Source organism: Triturus cristatus, chromosome 3_2 (genome assembly GCF_964204655.1).
Source record: "Triturus cristatus chromosome 3_2, aTriCri1.1, whole genome shotgun sequence".
NCBI lineage: Eukaryota > Metazoa > Chordata > Amphibia > Caudata > Salamandridae > Triturus > Triturus cristatus.
Genome location: NC_140584.1, coordinates 236521178 through 236537684, shown reverse-complemented (window position 1 = coordinate 236537684; position 16507 = coordinate 236521178). Strand labels below are relative to the sequence as shown.

At 41.2% G+C, this 16507-nt stretch overlaps 1 protein-coding gene across 5 annotated transcripts in view; it reads right to left on the bottom strand.

The window, feature by feature from the left end:
* KYNU (kynureninase) overlaps window positions 1-16507 on the bottom strand; it is a 996465-nt gene that overhangs the window by 73204 nt on the left and 906754 nt on the right. For all 5 annotated transcript variants that reach the window (XM_085647553.1, XM_085647551.1, XM_085647555.1 and 2 more), the window contains one exon: window positions 16101-16186. In XM_085647553.1, the coding sequence (XP_085503679.1) occupies window positions 16101-16186 (86 nt within the window). The remainder of the gene's footprint in view (window positions 1-16100; window positions 16187-16507) is intronic.

Sequence of the window (16507 nt, the reverse complement as noted above, 5' to 3'; positions counted from 1 at the left end):
TGTAGAATATGCTCACTGTGTTCGCTTCTGTTACTTTCCCTGCCTCACTTTGCTGTATATGTGTCTGTGTGTATGAATGTAGGTGCTTCGTCTCCAGGGATACATGTTATGTTTGTGCAGTTTATCATATGGAAGTGTATTCGTGCTGCAATGCGTACTTTTATGTGCATGGGTGCCTTATTAGTGCCTAAATGCTCGTTGCATTGTTATACTGTGAATATGTACGTGATTAATCAAGAGAGATTATTCATGAGAGAGTGTGTGTGTATATGGAGAGTGTGTGTGTATGTGTGTGTGTTTGTGTGTATGTGTGAGAGAATGTGGATGGATACCTGAATGTTTATTATCTTTCAGTTTATGTTTTAGAAAGTCCAACCATACTGGCTACGGCAATGTTTTTTTAGTAAGGATAGAGACAGCCTTTTACAAAACTTTCAGTCAATTCTCATCACACACATACAGTCCTTTCCCATGACATGTGCCTACACATTCCTACAAATTCCCAACTGTGCAGTAAATTAAGGACAAAGCTTCCTCTGAATATTAAGCTGCTAATTCTGACATGAGTTTTGGCCAATAAACAATGGGAATTACTGGCCTTTTTATCGGTAAATTTCAATTGCAGTGAAAAACTCACGATTAATGTACATAATGTCACTACTTATTTTAAATTCCATAGCCACTTATTTAAATGCTACAAAACTGTGTTACCAATTTGAACAGCAATAAATACTCAAACTGGTGGTCACATGATGAAGATTGGATAAAAGCTTGTGACTTTCTGATATGGACAGCAGGTTGGGGGATTCCCCTGCATGTGATGCTTGACTGCAACTCTTAATCCCAATTCATGTTAGGGATGTGGCTACTGTCTAGTGCTTCAAACTGACTAAGTGGCTCTGTGCAGCTTGTGAAACCTGATGGCTTTGTGCTAGCCCCATTGCACATGAGACATTCTGTGCAAACACACATGTGCACCTCCACCAATATGCTCCAACTGTTAGCCTGTAGCATTGAGACAATTCTCTGTGTAGTTCATCTATTCATAAGAGGGAAACTGTCATTTTCAGGAATCCCAAGCATGCAATGACTGATCGTGACTTCCACTTCTGATTTTTGTTAGGCCCGGACCTGATCTTCACATTCACTACTAGGTTGTGTGTAGTTTCTCCCCTCAAACTTACCCAAAGGCTGCGCTGCTGTTGTGTCAACATCTTTGACACAGTGGTGGTGCAGAACATATGCCATATTTACATGGTGACGCATGTGTGCACATGCAGCACTTATTGGAATGTAGCTCCATCACAACTAGCTGTGCAACATAGAAAATAAAATATGCAAGGTTGGTGTTCCCATGCTAAAACTAGCGTAAAACGGATGCAGTCATATTTATGGGTATTTTGGGAAAATTACACACCATCAGCAAGCAGCAAGCTGAGGCTGAAATTTTCCTAAATGTCTCTGCGTCAGTAACCCAGGCGTATGAAATGATGCAGTGCCTAAGGTATATACATGAAAACCAGACAGAACAGTGTGGCAAGCTTAACTACACCATGGAGGTGCTCATTTCGCAGCTGAGAGTTGCTAGGAGACATCCACCTAGACTCCCCAAGCTCTCACCACCACCACAAAATCAGTGCAGGAAAAGGGAGCATGTTTATTGGCAGCGAACTACTCTAATTGATCTCAGGGAGGATGGGGTCATCACCTAGAACCGGCTCAGAAGAGAATCCATTGTCCAACTGCTACACCAGATAGCGCCAAGTCTCCTGCCACCAACCATCAGGTCCACCAACATTCCTCCGCAGGTTAGAGTCATGGTTGTCCTCAACATGCTAGCATCTGGCTCATTCCAGATTTGATAGCCAGAGTGGCTGGAATCTCCCAGGCATCTTTTTCGGCCTTCACATCCTCTGTCCTGGATGCCATCATTCGCCCCAGCACCTTTTCTTCCCCAACACACAAAAACTGCAGCTGGAGACCAAGCTAGCGTTCTAGGCCTTCGCCTGATTACCAAATGTGTTGGATGCCGTGGACTGCACACATGTGCAATTAGTTCACCCTGCAGCAACATCCCATCTCTGCAGAAAACTAAAGCATATGCCCTGCAACATGTCCAGGCCATCGTAGACCATCAGGGGATGTTCACCAACGTGCTGGCCAAATACCCTGGAAGTATGCATAACACATACATCCTCAAGCACTCCATCATAAACTAGCACTTCGAGAATGGGAAATGTGGGAATGGCCTACCTGTATGTTAGCCCAAGTACCTAACAGATCTACTAATAGTCAGAAATGGATGACATAATGCCCATCTCTGCGTCTGTTGGAGCAGATCTGGTCATTAGTATGAGGGGTGTACGCCATACATTCACCATGCATCATGCATCATGCAACATGCATCAAGCAAATCCCAAACTCATACATGTCAAGACGCCTAAAGTCATCAACATAGAATAATATCTAACCTAGACAAGCCACCACAGTGTCTTCAGAACATGAATCTCAACATTGAACTCCCAACGCTATGAGAATACATGCAAGGCATACCACTACACAATGCCCTACAAGTTTTCCTCCTACAAATACATGTGAATGAAAAAAGTATTGTGGTTTTTTGTGCAGTGCACAGTTCCACATAACAACAGCAGTATGTCCCACATGAGCATGGCCCGCATTGGAATACATATGTGTGAAGCAAAGTGCACCATGACAGCTATTATGCCAAAAAAAATAGAGGAAGGCAGACAATGAATAGCATAACAATTCTTGTGACATGTATGAATTGCACCACATGTATGACCTAATATTACATGGGCAAGAAAGTGTACCATGAAAGGCCCATGTCAAAATGTCATGTAGGCCACCAAAGACAACTGTAGTTTACCATGGACATATGCCTGTGTCAGTGTAAACCATGTTAGTCATGTCACCACCTACCGACGGAGGACCAGCTAGGCAATTATCTGAGCTCCAACCTGTCACTTCACACATGCCGTGTGAAAAACATAACATAGAGTGGCCGGGACCATCTCTAAATAGCCATCACAGAAAGCTACAGGATCAACATGTAAGTCAGGATGCAAAATTGTACAGGAATTGTCATTACACAAAGTAATGCAGAAGACATGTGTAAACCTTTGACCAACTCTAAGAGTAACAGATATTGAGAAATACTGTTAGAAATGTGTATAACTGCACATAACCCATATTGCTCAGAATGTATCTGTAACATTGTGCAAAAGTATTGACAGCTGTCCTATCTTTTTAAATTTGAGCTGACCAAGGATACGGTCTCCAGCCATGAGTCATGAGCCCATATGCAAACCTCCAGAACGAGCTAGAGAGGAACTACAACCAGGCACTCTGCAACAGCCACAATATTGTAAATTGAACCGATGGTCTGCTCACAGCCAGGTTCCAATGTCTTGACATGCCGGGAGGTGATTACTCGCCCCAATGATGTGCAAGATGATACTTGTCTGTGCCATTCTGCACACTATATGTGTGCTGATAAATATCCTGTGGGATGTGAACCGGCAACAGCAGAACCCAATGGAGGAGGAGGGGGATGAGGATGGTGGAGACATCCAAAGCTCAGTGGCTGGCAATTAGGCAACGCACACACATTGCCAAACAGTTCTTCAGCTGAATTGCATGTGCAGTGATGGAGCAATAACTGCCATATCATGAATGTTCAACTGGCAAATACATTTTTTAATCTAATCCTTGTCTTTGTTTTCATGTCACACTCCCAGTAGACATCAACTCACCCAAGACTCGTCAACTAGAAGGAGGTCTCAAAAGTTTATGATCATGTCATCAGACCTGTATAGCAACATGGGCCTATGCCGCACGTCAATCAATTGAAATGCTATGTGAAACTGTGTACTGCATCAGAGGGACAGGTAGGCATGTCACATTTCCCTATCCAAGTTGAAAGTCAGTCTTCACTTGCACTTGAGCGGTGATGATCGGCACAACTTGCAGCCTTACTGTGTCGTGAAGCAGCAAAGTGAACAACAGATGGAACTCAGTAACATTTGGAACACAGACCACCAACTACCAAACCTGTGAAAATCTCAAAAGTTTAATGTGTGTCAACAATGTGTCACCATGCCAATTGAATTTATCTTCTAGGAACTCATCCTGTTGCAGATACAATTAGAGATAATGAGGGACAGTTGTCATGGACAAAGGCCTTGTCTCGTGCTAACATGTAAAAGATGTCACACATAATGCAGGACATGTGAACTATTTACTGCCTTCATTGTCATTCCTATGAGGAACAAAGGCCTGTAAACATAATAAAATGAGCAGATGACAATGTAAATTCAGCAAATAGCCAGAGCAGTGTCATATTGAATAGGTAACATGTAAACATCTAAACACTCTATTTGTATAGAGATGTTAGGAGTGGAAATACCCGTCGATAAGAAGGCAGATTAACCTGTATGTGCATACACATAACCTCGATGGACATGGTAAGCTGGTGTTCATTATACTGGAAGGCTGGTCTGCATTATAAGAGTTGTCTCTCGCAGACCTACCTGTACAAGCACATAGTAGAGCTGGTCTCTAACTTGTAGTCACTCCAAGGTGAAATGTAAAAGCAGTGTGTCCCATTACATATGCCTGTGTCAGGGAATGCTTTAACTTGGAACAAGAGGCAACACAAAAGCTGTGCCTCAGAGGAGATGTACCGCTACTACCATTAACACTGATTAACACATACATTATGTGTCAATGCCACCATTATGTACATTGTACCTCACACTCATGGTAAATCTGTGCCCTATTAGGCACCACTGGAGTAACAAAACATGATCCTTGCATGGTTAGGCCACTACACAGAGTGCCCTTGAGGGAGTCATTACAATGCAGTAGCTTTTGCTGCTACACATGTGGATCACTGCATACTTTACATGACATCCTGACGTTGGACATCTAGGCTCATACTTTGGCAATGGCCACACAGTGCTGGCCTTTTAGTACATCCACACCACTGCTTTGTTTGCAAGTAGATTGCATGACGTGGTATGGTATCCAACATGATAGCACTTGATGTTGACCATTGACCTGTGCGGGGTTGGAATTGCTAACTGTGGGCAATGCAGGCACCTTTCCACATTAGTCAGCAATGCAACTGTGACATGCAGAAATGTCTGTTACTGTGTATCTGAGTCTTACCCTCAAATGAACAACACTGTGACTCCTATAGATTCATCTATGTGTGTTGATAAAAACACAACACAAAGACAATCTAATAGGGCAAAAATATGTCTCATTAGAACTACATGTGATATCACCCCTGGTAGCATGCAGGAGGCATTCCATGTTAGAGTGGTGTGTACTGTTAGTAAATGCACATATGACCATCTGGTGTGAATGCCTACACACATCATAAGTTGACGTAAGCCATGTCTGTTGGGAAATGATGTGGGGCATGGCAATATTCCTACTTGGAAGTCATCACACTTGTTAGGCCTACACAAGCTGGCTTTGTGAGGATCTTATTGTAGGTGAAAATGTTTTCCAAACACTTTTCTGCATGTGTTATGTGCATGTGCCACACATATAGTGCCAGACACCAAGCCCAGACAGCAGATGTCTGTGCACCACAAAATGATATGTTGCTCTTTGGTTGTGTTTGTCTGCTAAATATGGCATGCATATATGAACAGGAGACCTATAGGCGAAGCACCATACTTTCATATCTAGACAGTCAGTCTGTGAGCTGGATGACACATACACTGTAGACTGGCTGAAGCAGCCAGTTTATGGCATTCCCTGAGTGGGTATGGTATCTGTAACACATACTTTGTCAGGAATGCAGACAGAGAGTATGATCTTCAAGTATGGCCATAATTATGTATGACAATGTATATATCATTTGCATGCTGCTAGTGCAATTTCTGTGAACAATAAATGTCTACTACGGTGATACCTATTTCAATGATAACATAATACAAACTGCAATACATTTTGATAATGTCAAGATTTGCACATATGACAATATGCCTAGGTATCTCACAAGCAATATATTGCCTGTCCTAGTGTCCACACCATGAATGCAAGGAGTCACACAGATGCACTCTGTTTATATGCACATGCACCAAGTCTACAAGCATGTCAGCAAAGATATTAAGTGCAAGAAAAGTGATCCCTGGGATTGTTTACTTGCATTGCATACTGTATCACACACAAAATGCTAGTTGTGTCAATCAAAGCACAGACATTGGCCCATTGCGTGACAGATTGCACCTGGAGTGCAGGGCTGAAGCAACACATCAACGGCAAAGCATAAAAAATAATGCATTGTGATGTGTTTTGTGTAACTCATGCATTGGCTATTTCTCTAGCAATGCGCCAGCGAAAAACCAAGCTTTGGTAGGAAAATTGATGCTTTAGTAGGAAACGTGATGCATCCACCCAGGAAACGATGCGATGACTCAGCCATTCTGCAAACTAGGAAGTGTGAAGTTCCTTTCACTTACAGTCTTTTTGTTTGTGCTGGCTGTTGGAGGTTTTTGGTGTGTGTTCTTGTGAAATATACAGTATTTTGGTTTTGTTGGTGTCTCTGCTGTCCTTGTTGTGTATTTATACTGTTATTTGTGTTGTTTATTTGTATATTTTATTGTTTTGTGCAGTGTATTGTTGGGTGAACGTCCATTTAGGGGGTTTTTGTTTTAGAGGTTGGGGGCAGGGTAAATTTCTGTTGTGTTATACTTTAGTATGGGTAGTTTGGTTAGGGAGATGTCAGGTAGGGGCAGAGCCAAAAATCTTTCGGAGGAGGAGTTTGGTGGGCTGCTGGTCCACTACCTACCCAACGCATTTTGGAGTGTAGTTAGGGTGGGCTAAGGCTACTCTATATGAGACAGGCGGGAGAGTTGAGAGAAGGTGTGGTACCAAATGAGCTGTATGTTCAATGTACAGCGTACAGTACACCAACTGAAGCTCCGATGGGCAGATGTGGTCAACTTGGAGGCAGATCTCCTCGATCACCTGGTAATTGAAGTTGGTGCGCCTATTGGTAAGTAACAATAAGCTTGTAGCTGTGTGGCTTTAGCAAACATCTTTAATTGCTTTTTCAACCAGAAGGGCCAGATATGCATTTGGGGTAGTTTGGCATGATACAGGGTAACTCAGTTAAATGAACAGAACATGCCACAGAGGCCTGTTCACAGTGACATTACAATAGCCAAAACAGACTGTCACCTGGCCTGCTATGTCATTACCGACTCCAAACTGTGAGGGTCACCCACCATGCATGTTGCAGGGAGCGCACTCACAGTTCATCAGGCTATAGGTTGGACAGGGTGTTTTATTTCTCCCCAAGAAGTTACACATACATGTATTTTCTGAAATTATCACATTTTCTTAATGATCCTCTACAGAGCGTGTAAGATCATTGTTCACTAGTAACATGCAAGGAGCAAAGTGAATAAGACAAACAAGCATGGGTACTGTCTGATGTGTGGAGAATTGTTCAGAATACGTATTGTCTTGTGAAGACCACAGCAATCTCATACTAATCAGAGTGGGGTCACTCCAAATGGTGTGTTCACATAGCCATCAAAGCCAAGCACTCTTGCACCATGTAGCAAGGTAGGCTGATTTTGTACTTTTTCTTCACTCTGTGCACCCATAAGTGATATGTTTGGTATCAACGGAAAACACTGCAACATGGCACTCATATGTCCATCATTAGGGCATTTCCACTTTGCCATGTGCTACATGTCCAATGTACAGACGATACCAGGCATTTGCGAAGTCACTGCACTGTGCTTCATATGTACACAGTGTAAATGTTCAGCATTCACAGAACAATGAACCATGCTTTTGTTTTGGAGGTGGATTCCACCCATACACTCATGGTGGGGTAGAGAGCTTTAGAGATCACAATGCTATCAGTGAGTGTCACCTGAATGTTTCTGTGCTCTCTAAGGATTGTATTTGTTCTCATGTATAGTTTGCATTGAGATGTGTAAAGGAAATCATCACTTAGCAGAAACAAGCATTACCCAACATGTAGATTCACAATAGAAGCAGGACAAAGTTCCAGGTGCAATTGATAGTGGTAAATGGCAATGTATGCAGGCCCACATGATGGATGGCTCAGAATCTGCTGTGCAAATGTTGGGCCAGCTATGGTGTGGATGGTTATGGCACGTGTTTCTTCACCTGCCCCCAAACCAACAGATACGTTCAAATGTCTCTCACCTATACTATGGACAGAAAGTGACAACATGTTACCCAAATTATGTGACAGAAATGTTGCATGGGATGCGCTGTGATTTTCCTGATACAACATGTTTGCCAAAGTCCAAATCTGAGCAGGACACAGGCTTGTTTGGGGTGTAACACATATCCTAGACAATACTGCCAATTGTCAATCGTGACCCATACTATGGAGAGAAAGTGACAACATGTTGCTCAAATTATGTGATAGAAATTTTACATGGGATACACTGTGATTTCTCCGATGCAGCCTGTTTGCCCATGTCCAAATTTTAGCCGGACACATATGTTTTTGGGGTATAACCAATGGCAGTCGGTGCAGGTAAACACGGTGAGGGCGGTGAGGCGGGGCGATGTCAACAGACGACAAAATAGAATGTATTTATTTATTTATTTTGCCCTATTCCGTCGTCTGTCAACTCCCACCCCTCCCGCCCGCTACACTTACCTGCTTCGACCACCGCTGGTTGTAGCACATATCCCAGACAATACTACTAGTTGTCAACAGTAAATTTTTATGTGAAAATATGCACAGTGAACATCTTATCCAATGTAATAGTCCACCTTTTGTGTGTTCACATCATGCCATGCCATGCATGCAATCACTCCCTTCATCGCTTCCAAAATTGGTACAGTGTAAATGATTGAAAGCATGTCAGACATTCATTTGATTCAAACTGCAAATTATTTTGTGACCCTTACATGTAACAGTAGCTCGGCGTCTGGCCAAAATTCAGACTCAAATGGACTTGTGTGACCATGTGAGCATGCTCTGCATACCGAAATATTATTCCTTTCTAGTATAGATACTGCATATTTGTGAGGTGGCATAGTTAAAATGTATCATTCAGTATAGCAATATCAGTGGTCAAGTTACATATCCCCATTTCTTTCTGTGAGTCTGTGAGTCCATTGTCCATATCAATGACTTACTTGGCTCCGCCCCTAAACCCACATTTATCTTGAAAAGTTTCAACTGTCATCCTGCATCATGGGTACTTGTGCGTCCCTCAGAGTGCTGTATATCAGTGACATGTGAGATGGGGTGACAGAGGAACTATTAGCAAGATGCCATAGTGGGTTAAAGGATGCTGTCCAGATACTCCATGTGAACATAGAATAGGGCGGATAAACTTCAATCTGCCTTTCTGATGCACATTGCTAGTGCTGTTGTCCACATGGCAATGTATGGACAATTTTGGGTGAAAGGTCCATACAGGCAGTGAGAATCCCTACCTCAGGGCACACAAAATAGGTATGAGTAGATGTGGCACATGTCACCAGTCCACACATGCCAATGCAGTCAAATGCCTTGAGTCATGCCCTCATGTGCCCAAAGTCCTATAATTGACACATGAATACCCCTTTGTAGTGTTTTGTGAAGAAAAAAGGTAATTTGTAAAGTACCACAGGCATGTATGCACTGTGTTGTCAGTCTACAGGCCATTTCACTGCCTAATGGCAATTTGGACGTGACAAAGAGCTGGTGTTCATGCTTTGTCACCTCATTGAACAAGATGTCATTCTCCTCACTGAAATTGCACTTCCTCTTCCCTGGGAGTCTGTCTGGAAAAAGTCTTTCTAACCCATTATACACAATTATATAAGTCCTCATCAGTTATTATGCCCAATGCAATTAATACATTTCTTAATGGTATTGACATGCCTACACTTAGCAAAGGCAAGCACAATGAGATGATGGACGGAGTGCTGAAACTTTTCAGACACTCATCCCCAGTCATAGATCTGGGTTGAATCCATCATCGTTCTTTAGCTCACTTCGCCACCCCAGTTCAGACAAAACTATATGCAAATCAGTTTGATGCTGTGCCTCATGGAAACAGTCCAGCCCGAACTGCCATGCCGTATCTTCCCTGGACCGGAAACAAGCATTTGTGGGCCAGTTTCGGGGTAACACCCCTCATCAGCCGGACTAGCTTGAATCCAGTAGCAAAGTGAGCAAGGGACCCAGGTCTGGGCACACCCTGCCAACTTAGGGCGAACAAAGCAAACAAAGGAGATGATGGATGGAGTGCTGAAAGTTTTCAGACACTCACCCCAGTCACAGATCTGTGTTGAATCCATCATTGTTCTTTAGCTCACTTCTCTGCCCCATTTCAGACAAAGCCATATGCAGCATATGAGTGCAGCTGTTCCTAAAATGCTTAAAGAAGTTCAAGAAGTGATTATGAGCTCTCAGAATGGGAAAGCATGTGGGAACGATGGACTACCAGCAGAGATGTATAAAACGTTTGGACTTCTGTTGGCCCCCTTCCTGGTTATATTGTTTTATGAAATTCCAGAGGGCTTTGAAGTGCCCTCAAGCTTCTCGGAGGACGTAATCATCAGTTTAAAAAAAAAAGATAAACCCTCTGATCAGCCTGGGTCTTATCGCCCCATCGGCCTTCTATACAATGATTGTAAGATCTGTGCCAGAATAATTGCTTCCAAAAGAACACACCTGGCACATGCAGCCCAATCTGGATTTCTTCCAGGAAGAACCATCTCAGCTAATACCAATTTTCTCCTCAAAGCAATAGGTTCCTTTGCAAAAAACAAGATCAAGGCAGCTATCTTTATGATGGACACAGAAAAAAACATTTGATTTAGTTCAGTGGGAGATTCTCTTCCCTACCTTGAATAGATTTTGGTTCCCTTTGAAACTGGTGAAGTGTTTAGGCAATTTATACAACCAAGCTCAAGCCAAGGTTATGGTAAATTCACATATGGCAGGAAGAATATCAATCAGTCGGGGGACTTGTCAGGGCTGCCCGATCTCTCCAGTTCTTTTTGCACTGTTTATTGAATTGTTGGCTCTAACTTTGCACCAAGACCCGCACATAGAACCCCCTATATCAGGTGCCCCTAAAACTAAAACATTTTGCAGGTGACTAGATACTGTATCTGAATGCTGAGGAACATATTATCAAAAGATCTTTTGACAAAATTCAAGCATTTTCTGAATTGGGGGATATAGCAACAATCATTCAAAATTGGAAATATTGCTATTTAACATCTCCAACTCTGTATTACCTAGCGAAATGCAGCCCCAGGTGCAAGCATTCCTTCTCAATAAATATTTAGGTCTTTTTATATCTCAACAATTCACCCAGGTTAGCGAAAGCACAGAAACAATTAATGCTATGGCAGCTATATCCACGTATCATTATTGGAGCAAATAGTTTTAATTAAAATGATGATTTTACCTCTTTTTCTCTGTATTGTGTCTAATTTGATTATAAAAGTCCCCCATCAAATGCTGTGTCATTTTATCTGGACAGGCAAAAAACCTATTACTAAGTTGAAAAACTTACACTTATTAATTCAAGACGGTGGATTTGAAACTCCTCATTTTAAGAAATATTTTCAGGCTTCTTTTTTAGAGTTGGATATTTCTTTGAAAGAGAGTGACACGTTAGGTTTACTTTTAGAAAGAGTGTGCATTCAGAATTGGGAGAAAGCAGGGATTTGTGGGTTTAAGGGCTTTTTACTGGCTGGAACCATGTGGCCCTGGAGGCAGCTCCAAGAGGGTAATTTGGCAATTTCTGAGTCAATGTTTCTATCATATTCTCAACTACAACATTTCTTTTATGATAAGCAGACCCCATGGGATTCACCACTCTCTGTAATTAGCTATGAGTTCTATGTTTCTGGGCAAGTTGAAGTAGGAAAATTGTATGATACCCTGGTGAAACAATTGTATGCCAAGGTGGTGCAGGTTGCCCTAGAGAAAATTGCGACCTCTACCGGTTGCAGGATTGAGCCCTCAACTTGGAATATGTATAATGTATGGGCACACAAAGCCATTAGAGGGGTTATATCAAGAGGATGGTTTGCAAAATGGTTGTTGTACTATACACCAGCCAAATTGCAAAGGATGTTTCCGACTTTATCTGGAATATGTTTTAGTTGTGAGGCTTAGAAGGGGGACTGGCTCCACATAAATGTTTGTTGCCCAAAAGATCAAACCCCAGTGATACTGGAACCAGTGGCAGCCCTTTTTGAGATATGCAATTAGGTCAATCTGATGATGCATCAGAAACAGCTATACTTCATTGCGACCTTAGTGGCCAAATCTTTGATTTGAAAGAAATGGAAATCAAGGGAGGCTCTTTCTTATGAACAGTGGGTAACTAAGTGAAAGCAAGAGTAGAACTATATGCCTTGCAAATCGGGGCTGTATCCAAATTCCAGCAAATCTGGGAGTGGGAACATAGGAGGGTAAACCACCTGATGAAAAGTATCTGTATGAGGAGGTCTAGCATCTCCAGGGATGAAAAGATGATAATGTGCCTATTAATTAATGAAGGGGTTATGGAAGTTACCAGATTTACTTAAAATGATATCCTGCTTCTTTTCGGCAATTGGTTTTTCGAGACTTAGGAATTATGATTTCCGAAGTCTACAATGAAATGAGGTGCGAAGATAAGGCTCCGTGCATAGCCATAGGTAAATGAAATTAATTTACGTAGTATGTTTCTTGGAAAAGGCAGCGGAAAAAACTTTTTTGCCCTTTCGTGTGGGGTAAGATGAATTGTATCCTATTTATTACCTGTTTTTTACCCGCTTGGAAATAAGATAAAACTACAAGATCATAGGTTGAACAGCAATGCATTTCGCAGAAGTCAGACATACCTAGTAGTGAAACAGGATGGGTGGGATCCATGAGGTAATCACCATTCCATACCATTCATTTGTCATTCATGGACTCTATCATGTACCCACAATGACAGTGCAGAGGAAAAAGTAAACAAACTTGGCAAACATTTACTGCTGATGAAGCTTTACTACGGTCTAGTTTCTTGTTCACTGAAAATGGAAAGTCATGTGGACAATCCACATGCCCCCAAATTTCAAGTCTGGTGGGAGCAGTAGTTTTAGTAAAAACCAAACAGTATATCTAGCACCCAGTGGGAGCTACTCTCAGGAATGTAACTTACTAAATACAGAAAAGTATGAAGCTGGAAGGATGGCAGAGGGGTAGTGCTTTTCACTCACAATACCTCTGCCAAAGACATTTATTTTATGTTTTAATCATTTGGAAATTGTTTTCAATGACCACATTTAAAAGTTCAGGACCTGATGCTTAAATAACCAGAAACCTACATTCAAATAATTTAAACATAATATGGATGCAGATTTCCACCATAAAAAGAAGAAAAAAATAATCCTGGTTGCAGCTGCAAACCACAGCTTTCCAAGCATAATCCGGGAAACAGTTTTTTGAGGGTTTATTTTGCAAGTTGAATTATACCTATTGATTTTTTTTTCAATGAGCAAAACAGAAAGCAGGTTTATAGTGTTCCTACAAACATCAAACAAACCTCAAGAATATTCCTGCCATTAGAGAAACATTCTTTACACACACAAGGAGATTTGTTCACATTGAAACCTTTAAGCAAGTAAATATTTGTACGAGTCCAATACTAAATTCGGTTAATTACAATAGTTTTTTTACAGTTATAAGTAAGTCTTATGCGTTCAAAAGCCAGAAATACTTCTGAGTTCTTTGGATATTTTGTTTCCTTTATGTTCCAATTTTGTTTCCTGTTCAATTCTGGAGCACCTCTTGGAGCTTATAGACTCAGCTGGCCGCCTGACTACAGGCACGGCCTTAGTGCTCCTTGACTATTCCACATGGCCCTCGGGCGTCATGTATGAGCTACTACCCACATTTTGCAGACGTGGCCGGCTCAGAAGGGTTGTAGGCGACTTGCTGTGTTTAATTGTGGACAATGTTATATAGTTTGTTGCCTCTTGATATAAGCGAATACACAGTACGCCGGCCCCCTGGGTTGTAGGCATCTTATTCCTGTTCCTTGGATTGAGCTTTGACAATAAAATAGATTTAATCCTAAAAGCCAGACATACACAGCTTTGTGAATGAGCCTGCTATATTATAAGATGACTTTTTTATTTTCAAGATATTTCTTATGGAAGATGTGTGTTGCGGCAGTGGCATATGACGCTTTGAGGTACTACAAACGAGTCAATTACCCAGTAACATAATTTATCTGTTTTCTATGTGTAAAATATAGGCAGAAGCCTTTAAACCTGGAAAAGGCAACTTAGGCATTCATCATCTTGATATCTAAATGCTATAGGAACATTTATTTTCCAAAGATCATTGTCCCGATACACCCAACACATGAGTCTCACTCACTAGAAATTAGTAACAGAAGATTGTGTTTGGCAAAAAAACTTGATTTGATCTTTTAAATGAGCTCAAGAAATGCTTAAGAGGCACACTGGTTTGTAGCAAGATTGAGAGGTTTCAAACATGACAGTGTCCCTGACACACAACATATTTCTGGTGCGAGTGTGTAGAGTTTCTCCAAACAGTCCTAAAATAACTTCATTTCCACAGAGAAATTTCCTCTTGTTTTAGTATATGTTATCTGTCTTTAGTCTTATACCAAATTCTATGAACATTAAATCATTTTTTTTCAGACTGCTTCCAGTGTGAGTAAGTTGTGAACTCCATCTCACTGTGACTGAAACAATGGCAAACAATATAGAACTTAGACATGTATGTTAAACTAGAGGCGGGCAAGGTTGAACAAGAAGCAAACAGTGTGGAACTTGAGCCAGGATGCCTTTAACAATGGCTATTATAGGGGGACGTGATGCATGCATGTTTTTAATTTTCATTCCATTTGGTTGCATTGTTGTGATAGCAGTCAGAAAGCTTTTTATCTGAGCTTTATTTACTTCTCATCAAGATGTTAATGAGGAGTTGTGCATGCGGTATGACATAATGGACAAAATTTAGGGATGGGAGAAATTGGATATTTATTTGAACTATTTTACAGATGTTTGCAAAAGTTAAACAAGAATATGCATACAATGTAAAATGTTGTTTCTGGTATCTTGTGTTTGGAAAGGCATGCCTCACGTACAAAAAAGCCAAGTTAGATTTCGGCAGGAGAGAGGTTTGAGAGAAAAAGTCTCTTGGGTGCTGTTTATAATTTCCATGGTCACAATATCTGCCCAAATCAGACTCCTGCATTCCAAAAATATGGAATATCATGTGATAGAAAATAGGAGAAAATTACCATATTTTAGACAAGTACAAAATGCAAGAATTTCACGAGATTTTTGCCGGATAATTAAAAATGTACATGGATCAATTACAATGTAGTAGTTTGAGGAAAGTTACAGGTCACAAATATCTTTGTTTAGATCACTTCTAAAATGTCCCAGACTACATTAGGTCAGTGGCAACTTCGGAAAGCTCTAACATTCTCCAAAAAATCCCTGTGGCCACTGACTGTTCTACTACAGGCAGCCTGTACTTGAGGGCTCATTACAGGATTGTGACTTCACCAGTAGCGGCTCCTGGAGGGGGTGCTGCGGGGCGGTGGGATGGGGTGGGGCAGGGCGGGGGAGGGGCAGGGTGGGGGTTAGTAAACTCTGGCATACGGCCGAACCGAGGTAAGTACATAAATATATCAATAAAATGAATAACATTGCGCACGCTGCATCACCCCACCGCCCCTCAGCACTCCCTCCTGGAGCCATTAATGGACTTCACGTTTATTGACCAACGGACTGCTTTGCCCGAATCATTTGGTTATTCAACCTATGTGTCTCCATAATGTGTGAGTCTCCTTTCAAAGTCATGTAGAAAAGTCATGGTGCTACTTTCCAGTTCTTCGTTTGACCGAAACAAGTACCTACATGAATAAGAAAATGCAAGTACAATTGCATTGGTGTGCATTGTCCTCATTAAAAAGTGTTTCAGCAAAGGATGCAATATTTATTGCACCTTACAAGAGACTTCACAGCGTGACCATATGACAAATAACCGGGTCTTAGTGTGTTTATTTGTAAACAGCAAATAAGTAATGACTTACCTCTAAACTGGCATGCAGGGAGCAAACCAATAAAATTGAAGGATTAGAGATTCGAAATCCATTAACTCCTGGACTTAATTTCATTTCTGAATAGGGGAACAATACGTGGAAATACATATTTCTGATGTTAACCATGTGGAAAGAATATTAAAAAACAAGTATTGTTTTCCAGTGAATGACAACTTTTACATAGACAAATTAAAATATGCTCCTTTTTTTACAAAAACGGCCCAAAAATGTGCATATTTTGGACTTCATCTGTAATAAATAATGTTTTATTTTTTATGTAAATCTTCATTTACTTTGTGTGCAAAACATGCTCCCCCTTAATCGTAGAGTATAATTAGATACGTTTTTATTCTTTACAATGTACACCAAATTTCACAGCACTTTGGGTATTAGTGTAT